This window comes from Tinamus guttatus, unplaced genomic scaffold, assembly GCF_059628265.1.
Source record: "Tinamus guttatus ecotype Peru unplaced genomic scaffold, ASM5962826v1 Tinamus_guttatus_pri_ptg000423l, whole genome shotgun sequence".
Classification (NCBI taxonomy): Eukaryota; Metazoa; Chordata; class Aves; order Tinamiformes; family Tinamidae; genus Tinamus; species Tinamus guttatus.
Window position 1 is genome coordinate 3,574,951 of NW_028288957.1, and position 14,838 is coordinate 3,589,788.

Consider the following 14,838-nt stretch of genomic DNA (forward strand, 5'->3'; position numbering starts at 1 on the left):
AATGCTAAACCCTCCCCAATACACTGTCTGCATCAAGGCCAGTGGTTTTCACTAAGCTGAAACTTAGCATGCAAAGCGCATCCCAACATGTGCGTTTTGTGTGGACTAGTGGGATGTCTGGCCACATCCTTGGTTCCAAGCCTTGCAAGCCTCTTTCCTCAAATAAACCATCTCCCTGTGGACAGCCAGCACTGGGTTTGCACTGCCAGTGCCCCATCTCTCCCTGCATCCTGGGGCGCTGTCCTGTAGACGTGCCTCCGACTTGCTCCCCACATCTTCGCCAACGAATCCAGTCATTTCTTGATCCCATCTATGCCAAACATATTGGGCTCCTTTCAGCTGCTCAATCACTCCCACAGTCCATGCAAGACCACAGGGCCAGGCTTTTGACAGCAATGTCTCCAGGATGGCCCACGGAACAGACCTCACCAGCCAGGAGGCCCCTGATTCATGCCTGTGTTGGAGGGGAGCAGACACAGTAGCCAGATGCAATAAAGCCAGCAGAGGGGAACAAAAAGTCCCTGACGACCACAGTTGGAGCCGTCCTGCATTTTTTCAGCAGGCAGCAACGTGCAAGGCTTCCTGCCTGCGGGGATCGGGGGGAAACTCATCAGAAATGGGTGCCCTGCCAAGGCACCACATTCCCTCTCAGCAGCAGCAGCAGCAATCTCAGCCCAACAGATAAAGATCCAGGTGAGAAGCCTGGAGAAGATTCACAGTGTCAAAAAAAAAAAAAAGAAAAAGAAAAAAAAAAAAAAGAAAAAAGGGGGGGAGTAGAATTAAAAAATTTTACAGAGGAATTTAAAAATTCCTCCTTGAAGTCACGCTGGTTATGGAGGCACATCAAGGCTGCAGGAGAAGACTCGTGCGCGGGAGGCGGAAGGGGCTGGTGGAGCCTGGGTGACGCTCTCTCGAGGTGCCCCGATGGCAGAACCGGGACGAGGAGCAGGCACAAGGAAGGAGCCACGTGGCCCGGCTTTCTCCCCGGGGCCTCGGGAGGCGAAGCGGGGATTTTCCATCTCATTAACTTTACAAGGGGTAATTCCCAGCGTGCCGCATCACCCGCCGCAAGCGAGCGAGCGAGCAGCCCCGTCCCGGCCCTTTGGCAACCGCTGTGCGGACGCGACATCCTCCCTCCCATGCGGGAGGAACGTTTGCACCGGGGGCTCCTGTTCCCCGGGAAAGCAGGGAGCGCCCTGCTGCCCACCGTGCTGATCAGACCTTGCTGCCAGGCCAGGAGTGGGCAGGGGAAGAAAGCAAAGGCCCCAGGCGCAGGAATCACCTCCAGGACGTGGTGCTCAGTAGAAACGCACACACACGCAGGCAGGAGTTTATTAGACGGCAGACTTACCTTTCCCCCCCAAAATATAATAATAATAATAATAATAATAATATTAATTATCCCCCTAAACGGGGCAAGGTTCCAGGCACTGCCCGCCCGCCCCACGCCGGCGTCAGAGCAGCTGCAGCAGCCTGAGGGTGCGCGCCAGGGCGGCGGGCTCGGCGGCCGCCAGGTACTGGCAGCAGAGCCAGTCCTCGAGCTCCACGCTGCGCTCGGCGTCCACGGCGCGCTCGGCGAACTTCATCATGAGCAGCGCGCGCTTCATGTCCAGCCAGTTGCGCAGCGCCTGGCGCAGCGCCTCATCATGCTGCTTGAGGGGCTGCTCCGTGAGGTCCTTGCGGGGCCCCCAGAGCAGGCACTGCAGCATGCGCTTGGCCTCGGCGATGCGCGCACGCTTGATGGGGTCGGCCTCCAGGAGTAGGTGGGCGAGCTGCTGCAGCCCCCGCGAGTAGATGGAGAGGCTGGGCAGCGCCGGCAGGTCCTCGGGGCTGTAGTCCTGCTCGCGCAGGTGCACCTTCTCCTCAAAGGGGTTGGGCTGGTGCAGCAGCTCGTAAATGAGGATGCCAGTCTGGAACTCGTCAAACTTCTTGTACTGAGAGGCCGACACAATCTCCGGGGCCAGCCGGGCCTGGCTCTTCTTCAGCTTGGAGTCTCCAGCTCCTGGCTTCTGTTTGGCTTTCAAGAAATTGCTGATGATGAGGCGGGGCAAGTGTTTGTCGTCTTTGGCTTTGGCGCAGCTCATGGGCGGCCTGCAGGGCACCAGCAGGAGGTTCTCCAGGCACAGGTCGCGGTGGATGACGCCGTGCTCCTTGAGATGCTCCAGGCCGTTGCAGAGCTGCAGCAGCAGGAAGCAGACGCGGCGCTCGTAGAGCTCAGGCTTGGCCTGGTGCAGCGCCACCGAGTCCCTCACGAAGTCGGCCGTGGTCTGGCTGGGCACCTCGCGCGTGATGACCACGATGCGGTTGTGCTCGCCGCCGCCGCCGCCGCCCGAGGACAGCAGCATGCTGGAGGGCACGGAGGCCACGAAGTGCCCGCAGTCCTGCTGGATGTTGAAGTGCACGGGCACCGCGGGACTGCAGTACGAAGTGGCTCCCTTCGACTCCGGAGCTTTGCAGATCTGCAGGAGGGGAGAGCAAAGCCAAGCAGAGCCTGTCAGTGACAGAGATGCCCCAAGAGCTGAGCAGGGTGGCGCTGGGTGGAGCAAGGGGTGCACAGGGATCTGCAGAGCTCCCTTCCCGCCCAAGCCCTCCTCTGATCCCACCCGGCTAAACCCTCGTCTCATCTGGAGACCTGGGACTACTTCCACATCCTTTGCCACCACCTCTCTTCTTAAGGGAAAGAGGGCCGCAAACTCTGTCCAATTGGCACGTTGAGAAAAAAAAAAAAACCCTAGGGAGAAAGTGAGCATTTGCAATGGGCTCAGGAATATGTGAGAGTCCAGCAAACTCAAGGGATTTAAAAAAAAAATCATTTACGGTCTAGTTTCTCTCAAGCCCACACGACATGAATTTATCTTTTTTTTTTTATGTGTTTTAGCATTATGAGTCCATCAAAGACTGATCAAACCTAAACCCAGGTTTATTATAGAGGTACCCATTAACTCACGGACCTTCTGGCATTCCCTTTTTTCCCCTTTTTTAACTCAGCGATGTATTTACACGTCCCCGCAGGAAGCAGTGGCGGGCTGCAGCTCGGCGTAAAAGGTTTCAGAGCCCGGAGCACATGGTCAGCATGCGTGCGAGATAGATTGGGCACAAAATCCATTTCCCCCCCAAGTTTGCAACACGGAAGCAAGAAGGGAGGAAGGGGGCTGCTTCTGTATCCCCCCCGGCGGACTTTTGGGGCGGAAAGAGCATTTCCAGGGAGCTGGGGCAGACAGCAGATGAGTGGATTTAGGTCCAACACACCAAAAAAAAGTTACTGCTCGGAGTATCTAACGGCTTTGAAGTTATCACTTAGCTAAAACATCCCCTTGGGGTTTTGCACTGGTGGAATCAGCTCAGCAGGGCTTTTTGTCCCCACTTAATGCATCTCTGGCAATGCTTTCTTGGCAATTTATATTAGGCTTGGAAAATAACCCAAGGAACCAGCAGCAATGAGGTGCCCCTGGGGTTGAATCAAAGTAGAAATTAAAGGCTCTGCATTCACGCAGCCACCGAGGCCAAGAGCTCCACGTCCGCGGGACGCACGTGGCGCGGGTTGCAGATGCTTAAGAGAGCTAAGTTTAAGGGAGATGACTTTGTGCATCAAAAAATTCCATTTCAAACATGGGTTTTGCACGCTAGCAGGAAAGCATTTCAGACCTGACCTCATGAAGCACCTCACAGTCAGCCCTTGCACTCTCTTACTGAGATCTGCAATGTCTTAAGGCGGCTGGTTTCAAGATCACAGAAGCACTCACACGGTTTCTGGGCCAGACCTTAAAAGGCATGCAGAAGGAAACAGCCTGCTCTTTAGCATAGCTTTTAATCAGCTTGCGTTGCCAGAGGTGAAAGCCTCCACGTTTTCAATATAATATTTCTGTAGAGAGCAAAGATTTGGGGAAAAATGGTGGGGCTACTGGGGACCCTACTGCTCCACAGCTGTAAGTATTAGACTGGCAGGCAAAACTGCTCCTCCAGAGTGACTTTCTGCAAGGGGTGGGGGGACAATGGCAATTTTGGCAGGGGTTTTACCTGCCAATCTTCAGTTACGAGAAGGACAAGCACTGAGAAAACGGGCCACCCTATGCTGATCGTGCTTCCCACTGCCTACGCCTGGCTCTCATTCCCATCCACATGCTGAGATACCGGGAGAAGGAGCTTGGAGGCTCAATCCCAGCTCCACTACGGACCCCCAGTGTGGCTTGGACCCTGTGGCTCTTGGCCTCATCCTCAGACGGAGATGGGGATGAGCCTGTGCATGCTATGGCCATTGACTTACCTTCACGGCATAGGTGGTGGCGGGGTCCTTGGAGCAGGTGGCACAGTAGTAGATGGCGTCCCCTGAGTCGCAGCAGGGCTTGTTGCACGTCAGCTTGAAGAGCGACCAGTTGTTCTCGCTGAAGTGCAGCTCGTTCTTCTGCTCCCGCATGAAGCAGTCCTCGCACTTAGCAACCAGGCGCCGCACTGACTCGGCATAGAGGGCCCCCAGCTTGGCGTACACCCCTTCCTTGCTCTCGATGTTGCTGAGGAGGTTGTGGAGCTGGAGGCTGGAGCCCGAGGACGCCTGGCTGGAGACACTGAGCTGCGAGGAGGAAAGGGCCTGGTGGTTTCGGCTGGGCATGCAGCTCCCCGTGCTCCTGCTGGCGGCGGAGTCCCAGGAGCCATTCCCTTTGGAGCCTCTCTCCAGAGACTCAGAGGAGGAGAAAGCGCCGGGGGGCCCCCCCAGGCACGCAGGGTAGCCCAAGGGGGGCTCCTCGCGGAGGCAGACGTTGCTGTCGGAGTGGCTGACGTTCAGCCTCGCACCGGCCACTATTGCCGAAGAGGCCGGTCCCCAGCAGAAGCCGTCTGGGGAGGACAAGGCCCTGCTCACCGTCTTCTTCTGGGGCAGCGGGGGCGGGTGGCTGGGGTCCGAGGGGGCACTGTCCTCACAGGGGTCAGCAGCAAAAGGCATGGGAGGAAACGCTCGGCTCTCGGCCACTGGTGGCGAGTGGTTCGGCTCTGACGAGTGTCCTAGGGGACAACAACACAGAGAAATGGGCAATGGGCAGGGGAACAGATGGTCCTCAACGGCTGGGAACGCATCGCCATCACCACCACAAGTTGGCCCCACCAGCAAAGCCCCTCGGCCCGTCTCGCCCACAAGAAGCAAAGGAGGTAACACCCAAACCCAAAGCATGAACCTCGTTGACTAATCCTCGCAAAACTGCACCCAGCGGGGTAGGTGCTTCATCCAATGTAACGCAGCAGGTCTTCCAGGCAGGTTATGTATGGCGGCCACCTAAAAAATTCCCTCTCCCCAAAACCTGCAGAGTAAAAAGCTGGGAGAGGGTGAATATTTTACTCCAGATGTCGCTAGTGAGGTGGTGAGATTGAAGCGTTCCTGTTGGACAACAAACATTTAAACAAAGCTGGGTGGGAGCTGAATTTCAGCAGCACCATGGCGTGGTGAGGGCAGTGTGGCTCGTGTTGCATGCAGAGCAGCCCAGGGAGGACATTGACCTTGTCGGGTTTTCTTTTCTTTGCAAAGTCCAAATCCTAGAGGAAGGCCTTGGATTTGGCCAGTTTGTCCTGCCATCCATCCTCTATCAGTGGATATTTGGATTTCTTTGCTCAGAGGTTCCACAACATGGCTGAGCCCCAGGCGGCTCAGTGTGCCATTGGCACATGGCTTTGGGCACAACGCAAGCTCTGCTAATGCCTGCCTGTGGCTCCATCTCCATTGGATACCCAACCATGGAGCAATCAACTGCTCTACAGCTGCAGAGCTCACTGCAGAGCCTGGGGCTCAACCACAAGGTTTTTCCTCTGCCTCATACAACTTTTTGGCACAGTCTCACCTAAAAATTCCCACCTAGCAGTGAAAAAAAGTGAGTTTGCAGAGCTCATGCTCTTGATTTTATTGCCACACATAATTGTTGCTCTTGGAGAGACAGCACTTCCACCGCGCGGTGTTGCTTTTGCCAAGGAAATGCTTGCTGAGCTGCTGGACATGTTGGTGCATGCCTAAGTTACACTTACAAAAAAGGTGACTTCATCGTAAATATTTTTAGATCTCAGTTAAAGGAACAAAGGCAGATTTTACCCCTTCAAGAAACAGCTGTGAATGCAAGGAGACGGAGAGGTGACCTCTAGCACCAGACTCTGTCTGGTACACCTCGAATCAGGGGAGGACTTCCTACAGCAAGGCTACCTGCTGCCTGTGAGGCGCATGCAGGAGAAAGCACGTGCAGGTGAAACACAAGTGCTCTCACATGGAGGCTTTATACAAATGACAGGACAAATGCTTTGGACGCGGGCCAACTGAAGAAGAGGAGTAAAAAGATGATGCTGGCTTAACTGATACCGTCATGTTGCAGAATCCCAGAGGTTGGAAGGACAATCCCTCTGGAGATCATCTAGTCCAACCCCCTTGGGTCACCTGCAGAAGGTTGTCCAGGATGGTGCCCAGACAGCTTTGGAGCATCTCCAAGCATGGAGGTATCCCAGCCTCTGCGGGCAACCTGCTCAAGCGCTCTGTCGCCCAAGGGCACCCTCAAGGGCCCCACCAGGACATGGAGAAGCAGCAGGGCAGAAGCAGCGGATGGATGGAGGGCTGCTGGGGCGGGCAGCCGTCCTGCTCCATGGACGGTGCCGCGATGGCGGCGCTCAGGATGTGGGCAGCCACTTCCTTGGGGCCAGCGCGCTGCTTACCGCCATCGCTGCCGGTCCGCGCGTCCGAGTCGAGGCTGTCGCTGGAGCCGGCCGTGAAGCTGACGTGGACACTCCGGAAGGGTGGGCTGAGGCTCTCGGCGGAGCTGCTGCTGACCCTCTCCAGCTCAGTGCTGCCCGGCTCCATCTTCAGCGCATGCCTGCAGAGAGCACAGTGGGATGAGCTGAGGTGCAGGGCAGCAGGGGACACACTGCCACCACCCCGTGACCAAACAGCAGCGCTCGAGCAGAGGAGGAAAGCACGGAGCCAGCATCATCCAGCGCCTTCCCGAGGTCCTGGGCTACCTCCCTTCCCAGCCAGCGCTTCTTGGGCCACTGCCCCCAGCAGAGCTCCCTGGAGAAGGGCACAGCGTCCTGTTCTGCAGAAGGGCCTGCAAGCTGAGCCCGGGTGCCAGAGCCCCGATCCCTTGTGGGAAAACAAGAGCGCGCCCAAGCACACAGCTGCTGATGTGGTGCCTGCCACGTCCCTCGTGCTGCTTTTGCCGGGAGGAAAGGGAAAAAGGAGAAATAAATAAATAAATAAATAAATAAAAGGAATGAAATAGGTTAGTGGAGCACCAAAAAAAAAAAAAAAAAAAAAAGAAAGAAAAATAGCTTCATAGCTTCCCCCGGCGGGAAGGTATCCGGCATTTCCTAATCAGGCGTCCAGGAAAGGCAAACAAAAGGCAGGCAGGGCTGTTTTCCCTTCTCGTTTTAAGGTCGGGAGGGAGAGAGCAGCGCTTGGCCCCACCTGGAGACAAAGCGCCCCAAGCCCCGCAGGGAGCAGAAGGGCTGAGGAGCCAGAAGAAACTCGAGTTTCCTCGTCCGCCCTGGCTCCAGGAATACCAGAAATATGGAATATCGCACTTAAAAAGAAATAAAGCAATTGCGTCAGGGATAGCGTGGCCAAGACACGGGTCTTGCACTGGTGGCGAGCCCGCCACGTGCAAGCTGGTCGCCTCTTGGGGCCGACTTGCAAAACGCCACATGCACCACATAATTCGCATTTAAGAAGAAAAAAAGAAAAGAAAAAGGAGACAGAAAGAGAGAGAGATTGGGGTTTTCAGCTCAGTTAGCATTAATGCTGAAAATAACCACCTCCTGGGCTCAGATCCTTCCTTCCTTCCTTTTTTTTTTCTCCCTAATGCATTATCAAATATATTGTTAGCCTGTAACTATCTGACTGGTTTACCTTGTAGTAGCTTGGATAATAAAAGCAAAAAAAAAAAGCCCGGGCGCACCTGGGTAAGAACCGAAGGCGCGCTGGCACCCATGGGAGAAGGAGATCTTGCAGGAAAGGCACCTTCTGAAGCCCCTTTCCTCCCCCCGCATCCTCGGCACGGCCCCGCGAAGCAACGGCGCCCGATGGCCGCTTCCTTCCCCGCGCAGCCGGGACCGCGCCGAGACTTTGCTCCAGCAGCGCGGTCCAAGGTCCACAAGCGCCCCACCTCTCCCTCCGCGTCGGCCCCGTCTCACCGGCGAGCCGCGTTTCCTCCTGGCTGCTGCGAAAACCCAGTTCCTGCCCCAGGCTGCAATGAGAAGCCGCCGCAACGACATCCTGCTCTCGCGTCAGATGTTGCAGCGGGGCCGACGGGAAAGCACCTCCGCTCCGCGTCCCCCTCCGGGCCCGCGAGCTGCCCCGCGCCCCCACGGCCTCGTGCGCGGGTTGGAGCCCTGGGTGCTGCAGCGGGGATTTGCTGGCGAGGCTGGTGAGGAGGTGGCACGGGGGTTAGTTCACCTGCCAGCTGCAAAGGCTGCGCTCAGCACCATGGGCGCAGCTGGTGACCCCAAAAGCAGCACGGGCGTCTCCACCGTGTCACAGCGCGTAGGCAACGCGTGCTGGAGGAGGCAGCTCTCCCCATCCAACAACTTCCACAGCCAGGATTTCCACCTCCGTGGACTATTCCAGCAAGTTTTAAATCCCTTTGGCTAGTCAACATCCTCCATGCAAGACGCCAGCGTGCCCAGGCCACCCCTCCAATTCGCTCTTCCCCGTTTTCCCATCCCCAGCGCTCTCCTCCAGCTGACTTATCCACTCAATTTCCACAGTCCGCATCAATGCTGAAAACGGTGCTCTCACAGAAACACTGTTTGGGGTTTTTTTTTGCCAAGGGAACCAGCCCATGTGCAATGCTCTGCGTTGCATCCTGCGCCAGGGCAGAAGAAGGCTTCGTGTTTCCCACCTCCCTGCCAAGACAGACAGTTTAATATCTGTCTGTGGGCAGATGGTGGTCCTGTCTCGTGCTGTGCTGGAGCCCCAGGAGCCCAGCACTGCCGGCTGCTCTGCACCTTGCGCTTCTTGGTGGAGATGGGCACCAAACTATGGCTCCTCCACCGTTTCTCCCTCAATGGCCTAACCCAGACAGAACATTGGCCTTGGGGGTTTCCAAAATACCTGCTGACTTTGACTTCTCTGCGTAGAGTGGACCCTGAAACCAAGTACATTTTTCAGGGTTGCTCCACCAGCTTTGATTTAGCCCCAGCATGTCCATGGACACGCTGTCAGTCAGCGGGGGATGCTCTGCAAGCCAGGAAGGTCCCTTAGACATCGCAGCACGGCAGAAGCACCCAGACCATTCCCGCTCCTGGAGAAAGGGGACTGCACATTTTTCATTCATTGCAACCACTTTCTTCATTCAGAATGAAAAAAAGTGCCCCGAAAAGAAACCTTTGGGTGACGAGGAATGACAGGGGTCAGCCAGACAGCAGAGGCAATGAGCTTTGTAAATCACACAGGTGCAGGAGGGAAAACAAATCACTGCAGCCCAAAGCTCACTTTGGGATGAGCGCGGCCGCGAGGCAAGCGGGATTCCCTCCCGCCCAGTTCCAAAATCAAGCCCCGGAGCTGGTGCACGACAAAGGGAAGAGCCAGAATAAATTACAGCCGCTCTCCCAGCGTCAAACACAACACATGGCTGAGCGTAATTACTACACAAGAGGAAGCGCGGCTGTGCCAGATGCTTGTCTGTCGTGAAACATGAATAATTACCTCTTTCTTCCCCCCTCCCTCTCCGCTGCGACTTCTTTCCGTGTCTTCCTCCGCAGTTAAAACCGGCACGAGGAGCCTGCAGCGTCTGAGGCTTCCGTTTGCACCTACCCCCACGCGCCCAGCTGGCGGGGGAAGCCCAGAATCAAGGAAAGATGGTGATTCTAGCACACTCCCAGCTCTGGCCAGAAGCCTCTCCTCCCTGTGCCAAAAGGATCCCAGATAATCATATTCTGGGATAATAACAGTAATGAATCTGGACAATAACAATAAATCTGGCTTGTCCCGGACCAAACAGCACATCCCTGCTGTCAGCCACAGATGATGCCGCCACAAAGAGGGTCAAAATCAGGGACCTTCCCGTTGTGTTTGTAGCATGAAACCAGGCTGCTTTTGCCATCGCGACACCTCCTGACATAAAGCTTATCAACCCAGGGCCATGCTAGAGCGTTTCCCATGGGGAGCGCTTTCGAATCACCGTTGCACATGCGAGTCCTGGCGATCCTAGTTCATCCCCTGCCCAACTGCCTTTCCAGCCTTGGAAGAACACCAACAGCAACGTTGATTGCCTTTTGCAACCCTGTTCCTCTGGTGAAGCCACCGTTCAGCCCGTTTTCCACCTCACTGCGGACCACGCAGACCTAAAGTAGCTATAACCTTCCACTCAAGCAGGAAAAAAAGAATCACAGGGGGAAAGAAGAGATCCAAAACGTCTCTATATAGGGAGGAACAGGCACGGATCCATTGTTCTGCCTTTGTGCGCTGGCGCTGAGAGGTGTCTGCAGGCACGCCTTCAGCCAACCTGGGAGATAGCGACCCAGCGTTTCCTGCGTGCCTGGCGGGGATTACGCCACTACACTGCTTTCTCCCCGCAAAACGAAGAAAAAAGCCTTAATGTACTACACATTTGCTTTTTGTTCCTCTGCTTCAAAACCGGTTTGGACGCAGCATGCAAGCTTTCTTTAAATCTAATCGGGGAAGCCAAGTGAGCAGGCTGCATTTTCCACCACGAAATCAAGTATATTGCCAGAGCCTGAGATCCAAGAGGAGGAATAAAGCATGGTTGGACCCTCTTCCTGCAGCTGAGCTAAACCCTCCCTGATGTGTAACATCCTGAAGAACCCGTAGTGGTTCCCGCAGCAGGGACAAGCACATGGGCATGGACGACCCAGGTGGAGAAGAGGTGACCATCTCAAAGGCATCTTCCCACATAAGATCTCCTCTCTTCCTAGGGCATTCGGCTGCAGCCCAAGAAGACCAAAAGAGATGTCCCTTCAGCAAGGAACATCCCCACGCCTGGGCGGCAGCAGCGAGGTAACGCAACGCTCCTTCGGCGGAGGCAACGGCACCGCACGCAGGGAGCACCTTCCACCGCCACGCGCAGGCAGCAACGCCCTGGCCCCTGCACCAACACGCTCGCAGGAGCGGAGCGCAGCCGGAGCCCAAGGCAAGCACGCCGACCGCCCGGACCGGCTCGGCGCCGCTGGCGGAGGCGCCCATGGCGCAGCCCAGCGCCTGCAGCGGGGCGCGCAGAGCGGCCGGCACCCACCTGCACCAGCCGGCGTGCGCCGCGGCTCCTCCGGAGATCCTGGTCGCGGGCGTCACGCCTCCCCCGACCTCAGCTCCCCTCCCCTCCTTGGCGGAGGCTCTGCGCCGCGGGAATGCTTTCGGGATGACTCAGAAGCAACGGCGACGGTGGTGGTTGGCTACCGTGGTGGCTGGCACGGCCCCATCGGTCTCCGGGCAGCCCGACACAGCCCTTCCCAGGAGACACTTCCGCAGGGATCAAGCTGCACGTGGGAGGCGACCACTGGGCGCCCGCTTGACCCGGGGCACTGCCGGTGTGGCCAAAGAGATGCCACAAGGCATGGGCAGCTTCCTGCCCCCGCTGCCACCTCACGAGTTATAACTACCGTGACTGGAAAAGGGACTCCAAGCACTGCCGGGGAAGGAATCCTTGCCCCCGATCCAGAGAAAGTGCTTATGGCTCCTTCTTCTGGAGCAGAAGGAAGTGCCCATGGAGGATGCAGCAGGGACATCCCCTGCTGAGTTGGAGTGCCACCACTCTCCAGGCCCAGCGCTACCAACCAAGCTGAAGTCTCTTGTACATCCCTTCCCTTCTCTTGAGAAATCTCTGCTCACTGCTTAACTGATTTAAAACACTAGCCATTGAAAACTCAGTGCAGAAAGAAAGCCGGGGACGGACCAAAGCAACTTTGCTAGAGGACGTTGATGCCTACACATGTCAGCATGAGCAAGGAGTTCCCCAGAGCGCGTTTTCTTTCCGACACCCTTCCCTCCTCCTCACAACCTCCAAACGGAGAGGCTGGAGGCAGATCTGCTGCAGGAGCCAGATCCGTAGCACAAACCTCAAGTACTCGGTGAAGCAAATGCCGGACATGCGCAGCCTGCGGGATCATCCCCCACCCAGCGATCAGACAGCCCAAAGCATCGGTTGAGTGCAGAGGAAATCATCTCGTTCCCTCTGTTTTACCTGATTTTTTTCTTTTTTTTCCTCTCATGAGCATGCAAGTGTAGACACCAAAGGCTCTGAAGGGCTTTCACCATCCTCGCCAGCACCTGGGCTGGGACTTGGAAAGACCTGGCATGCAAGGACAGTGGTTTTGCACCTCCCCTACCCCAAAAAACCCATCACTAGACAGAAAGGGAGGAGAAGTGTCTCCTGCGCAGTGTACCCATGCAACAAGCACAGTGCCTGCACATGCTGAGCAGACGCCGGTGCGCGCCCGGCCCTACCTGGACTGCTTTTTCGGTGGCGGCGGTGGTGGCGGTGCAAAGTCGCCTTTGTCCTTAGGGAAATCAAAGGAGAAAGAAGAAGACTTGCTGATCCCAGTCCGGCTCTCCGGCATCGGGCAGTCATCGGCAAGGTGGGCGCCCGCGCTCCGCTCCCCCACTCTCCCTGCCCGCGGAGGGGTTGCCAGCCGCTCCTCCTCCTCCTCTTCCTCTATCCGGCACTGCTTGCTCCATGCTGCTGCATAGGATTTTGGCCTCCTCTCGCCGGTCGAGCCTCTGCTGGGCTCCTCTGCAGGGACGTGGGCGCACGGAGGAGGAGATGTTCCACAGGCCCCCATGTCCGTATGGCTCTGCAGCATCAACTGAGTGCCGCTCCCGTCGTGGCTATTGCCATCGCCAAACCGTGCCACCACGGCGCTGTCCAGGGGCGCCCGCGTCCGCTCGCCGCCTGGCTGGCTGCTTTTGGACATCTTCGGGGGAATGGCCGGGCCCTCGGCCTTGGCGGGCACTGCCAGGTGGAGCCGTGGGCCGCTGTCGCTGCCGGGTGCTTGCAAGGTCTCTGTGGGCTCCAAGGCGGGCGAGGAGCTCCCGAAGTCGCCATGGGAAGCGGGGCTCACGCAGGGCCACTGCACACCCACGGCCGAGTCCGGGCTGCTGAGGAAGATGGTCCTGTGCTCGTCTTCAGTGTGCGCCGCCATGACGGTGATCCTGGCCGCCACCTGCCCGCCCACGTCGTGGTGCTCCCGCTCGGCGCCCTCCCTGCGGGCCGCCGCACGCCCACCCGGGCCCTTCGCCTGCGCCTTCCTCCTCTTACTGCTCTCAGCGTAGATGGGGTCGCCGCGGGGCGGCTCCACCAGGGCAGCACCCAGGCCCTCAGTTTGGGGACTGCTGCTGAGCTCCAGGTCCAGCCTCCTCCTGTCAGGGCCGGCAGCACAGGGGAGAAGGTCTCCTCGGTCACCCAACTTGGCCGCCCGCCCGCTCGGCCTGGGCACGTTGGGGCCGGCCGCGCGCTCGGCGCGCTCCTCCTGCCCGCCCGCCTCGCCGACGAACACGAGGCTGCGCAGGCCCACGACGGAGTAGCTCGGCGGGCAGCAGGGCGTGCGGGCCGGGTCGCGGGGCGCGCGGCGGGCGAAGGGCGCCCGTGTGCCGCCGAAGCCGTCGAGGCAGATCCGCTGCGCATCCCCTGCTTTCAGGAGGAGGTGCTTGCCCGGCACCCAGCTGACCTGCATGGGCCCCAAGAGACGAGTCCATCAGGACGTACATAAAAGCAAAGGAGGAGCAAAGCACATGTTCCACACAAACCATCCCCCTGTTGCCCCGCGTGTTCCCACCCGGACAGGAAGCTAATCACAGATGCAATGAACCTCGCTGCAAGCGGCTCCAAACCTTCTGGCACCCAGGTGCCCCACGGGCACCGCCTCATTCAACCAAAACCGCCTTGGGAAGCTGCCTGAGACAAGACCAGGAGGACTAACAGTGGGAAGGGAACTTCTCCAACATGCATCCCCAGTGCTCCCCACTAGCGGCGAGTGTGGGGAAGCCGTGCGGCAGCCACCACCGCTCCCTGGATTAATCATTACCTGCGCCAGGTCTGCGTTCACATCCGCCCACGTGTCCGAAACATCCGAGCTTATCATGGTCGGCTTCACGGCGATGGTCGGCTTGGAGAAGGCAGAGGTGGCTACGCCTTCATCGTTCGGCACGGGGCCCTGGGGCCTGGCCCCATCCGCGCTGGCAGCAGGTCCCGTGCGCGGATGGTGGGAGCTCTTGGGATTGAAGCAGTTCTTGCAGGAGCCGGGCTTCCAGACGTGTTCCACGAAGTCGCTGCATGCGGACATCTTCGAAGCCCTCCCGCCTCAGGCTGAGAGCTCTCGGCACCGCCCGCTGCTGCTCATCTTGCACCGGGTGGCCCAGGAGGCGGCCTCCTCACCTGGGAAAGCACAGAGGGTCCAGTTAATTCAGCCGCAGGCAAAGATGGGGAGATACTACACTTGCTCTGCTGTTGCGGCTTCACTAAAGCCTTAAAAAAATCGCTTATAAAGCCTCAGCTTCTAAGCCTGACTCAGTAACCAAGAAGACATCAAGCGAGTATCATTCCTAGGTGACTTAATTCCCTGCTCCCTCTAATTCCCAGTCATATCCAGCCTCATGCAAGGTTTGGACAAAGGGTGAAGGGAAAGAGGTCTTGGAAACGGCTCCTCCCAAGAAAATGCCCCTGGCATCAGCTCCCTGAAACGCTGCATTGTCTGCCAGGAGCAAAAGCGCTTGTCTCGCTTGCAGGCACGGATCCCTTCCCATCACCCTCCTCCAGAAGGAAATGCCCCAGGAACAAGACATTCCTGCATTCCTGTCCATCCAACCCCCACCCCGACGTGCATGGCCAGAAGCTCCTCTGAGCTAGCAGCCTTGGGGATGCTTTGGACAAC

The 14,838-nt window shown here is 57.7% G+C and overlaps 1 protein-coding gene across 1 annotated transcript; it reads right to left on the reverse strand.

Annotated features, from left to right (window-relative positions):
- Window positions 1-1,419: 1,419 nt before the first annotated feature.
- PRAG1 (PEAK1 related, kinase-activating pseudokinase 1) lies at window positions 1,420-14,323 on the reverse strand. The gene is made up of 5 exons (XM_088531512.1): window positions 13,993-14,323; window positions 12,416-13,635; window positions 6,676-6,833; window positions 4,265-4,995; window positions 1,420-2,459 (listed from the first exon to the last, which is right to left on the reverse strand). The coding sequence occupies exons 1-5, from the start codon at window positions 14,248-14,250 to the stop codon at window positions 1,455-1,457; spliced, it is 3,372 nt and encodes a 1,123-aa protein (XP_088387638.1). The 5' UTR covers window positions 14,251-14,323; the 3' UTR covers window positions 1,420-1,454.
- Window positions 14,324-14,838: the final 515 nt, after the last annotated feature.

Coding starts and splice junctions, on each gene's coding strand:
- PRAG1 (XM_088531512.1), bottom strand. CDS start 14,250: ATGTCCGCATGCAGCGACTTCGTGGAACACGTCTGGAAGCCCGGCTCC. Junction 6,834..12,415: donor CCACCGAAAAAGCAGTCCAG/GTAGGGCCGGGC, acceptor TGCTCTCTGCAG/GCATGCGCTGAAGATGGAGC. Junction 4,996..6,675: donor GCGGACCGGCAGCGATGGCG/GTAAGCAGCGCG, acceptor GTTGTCCCCTAG/GACACTCGTCAGAGCCGAAC.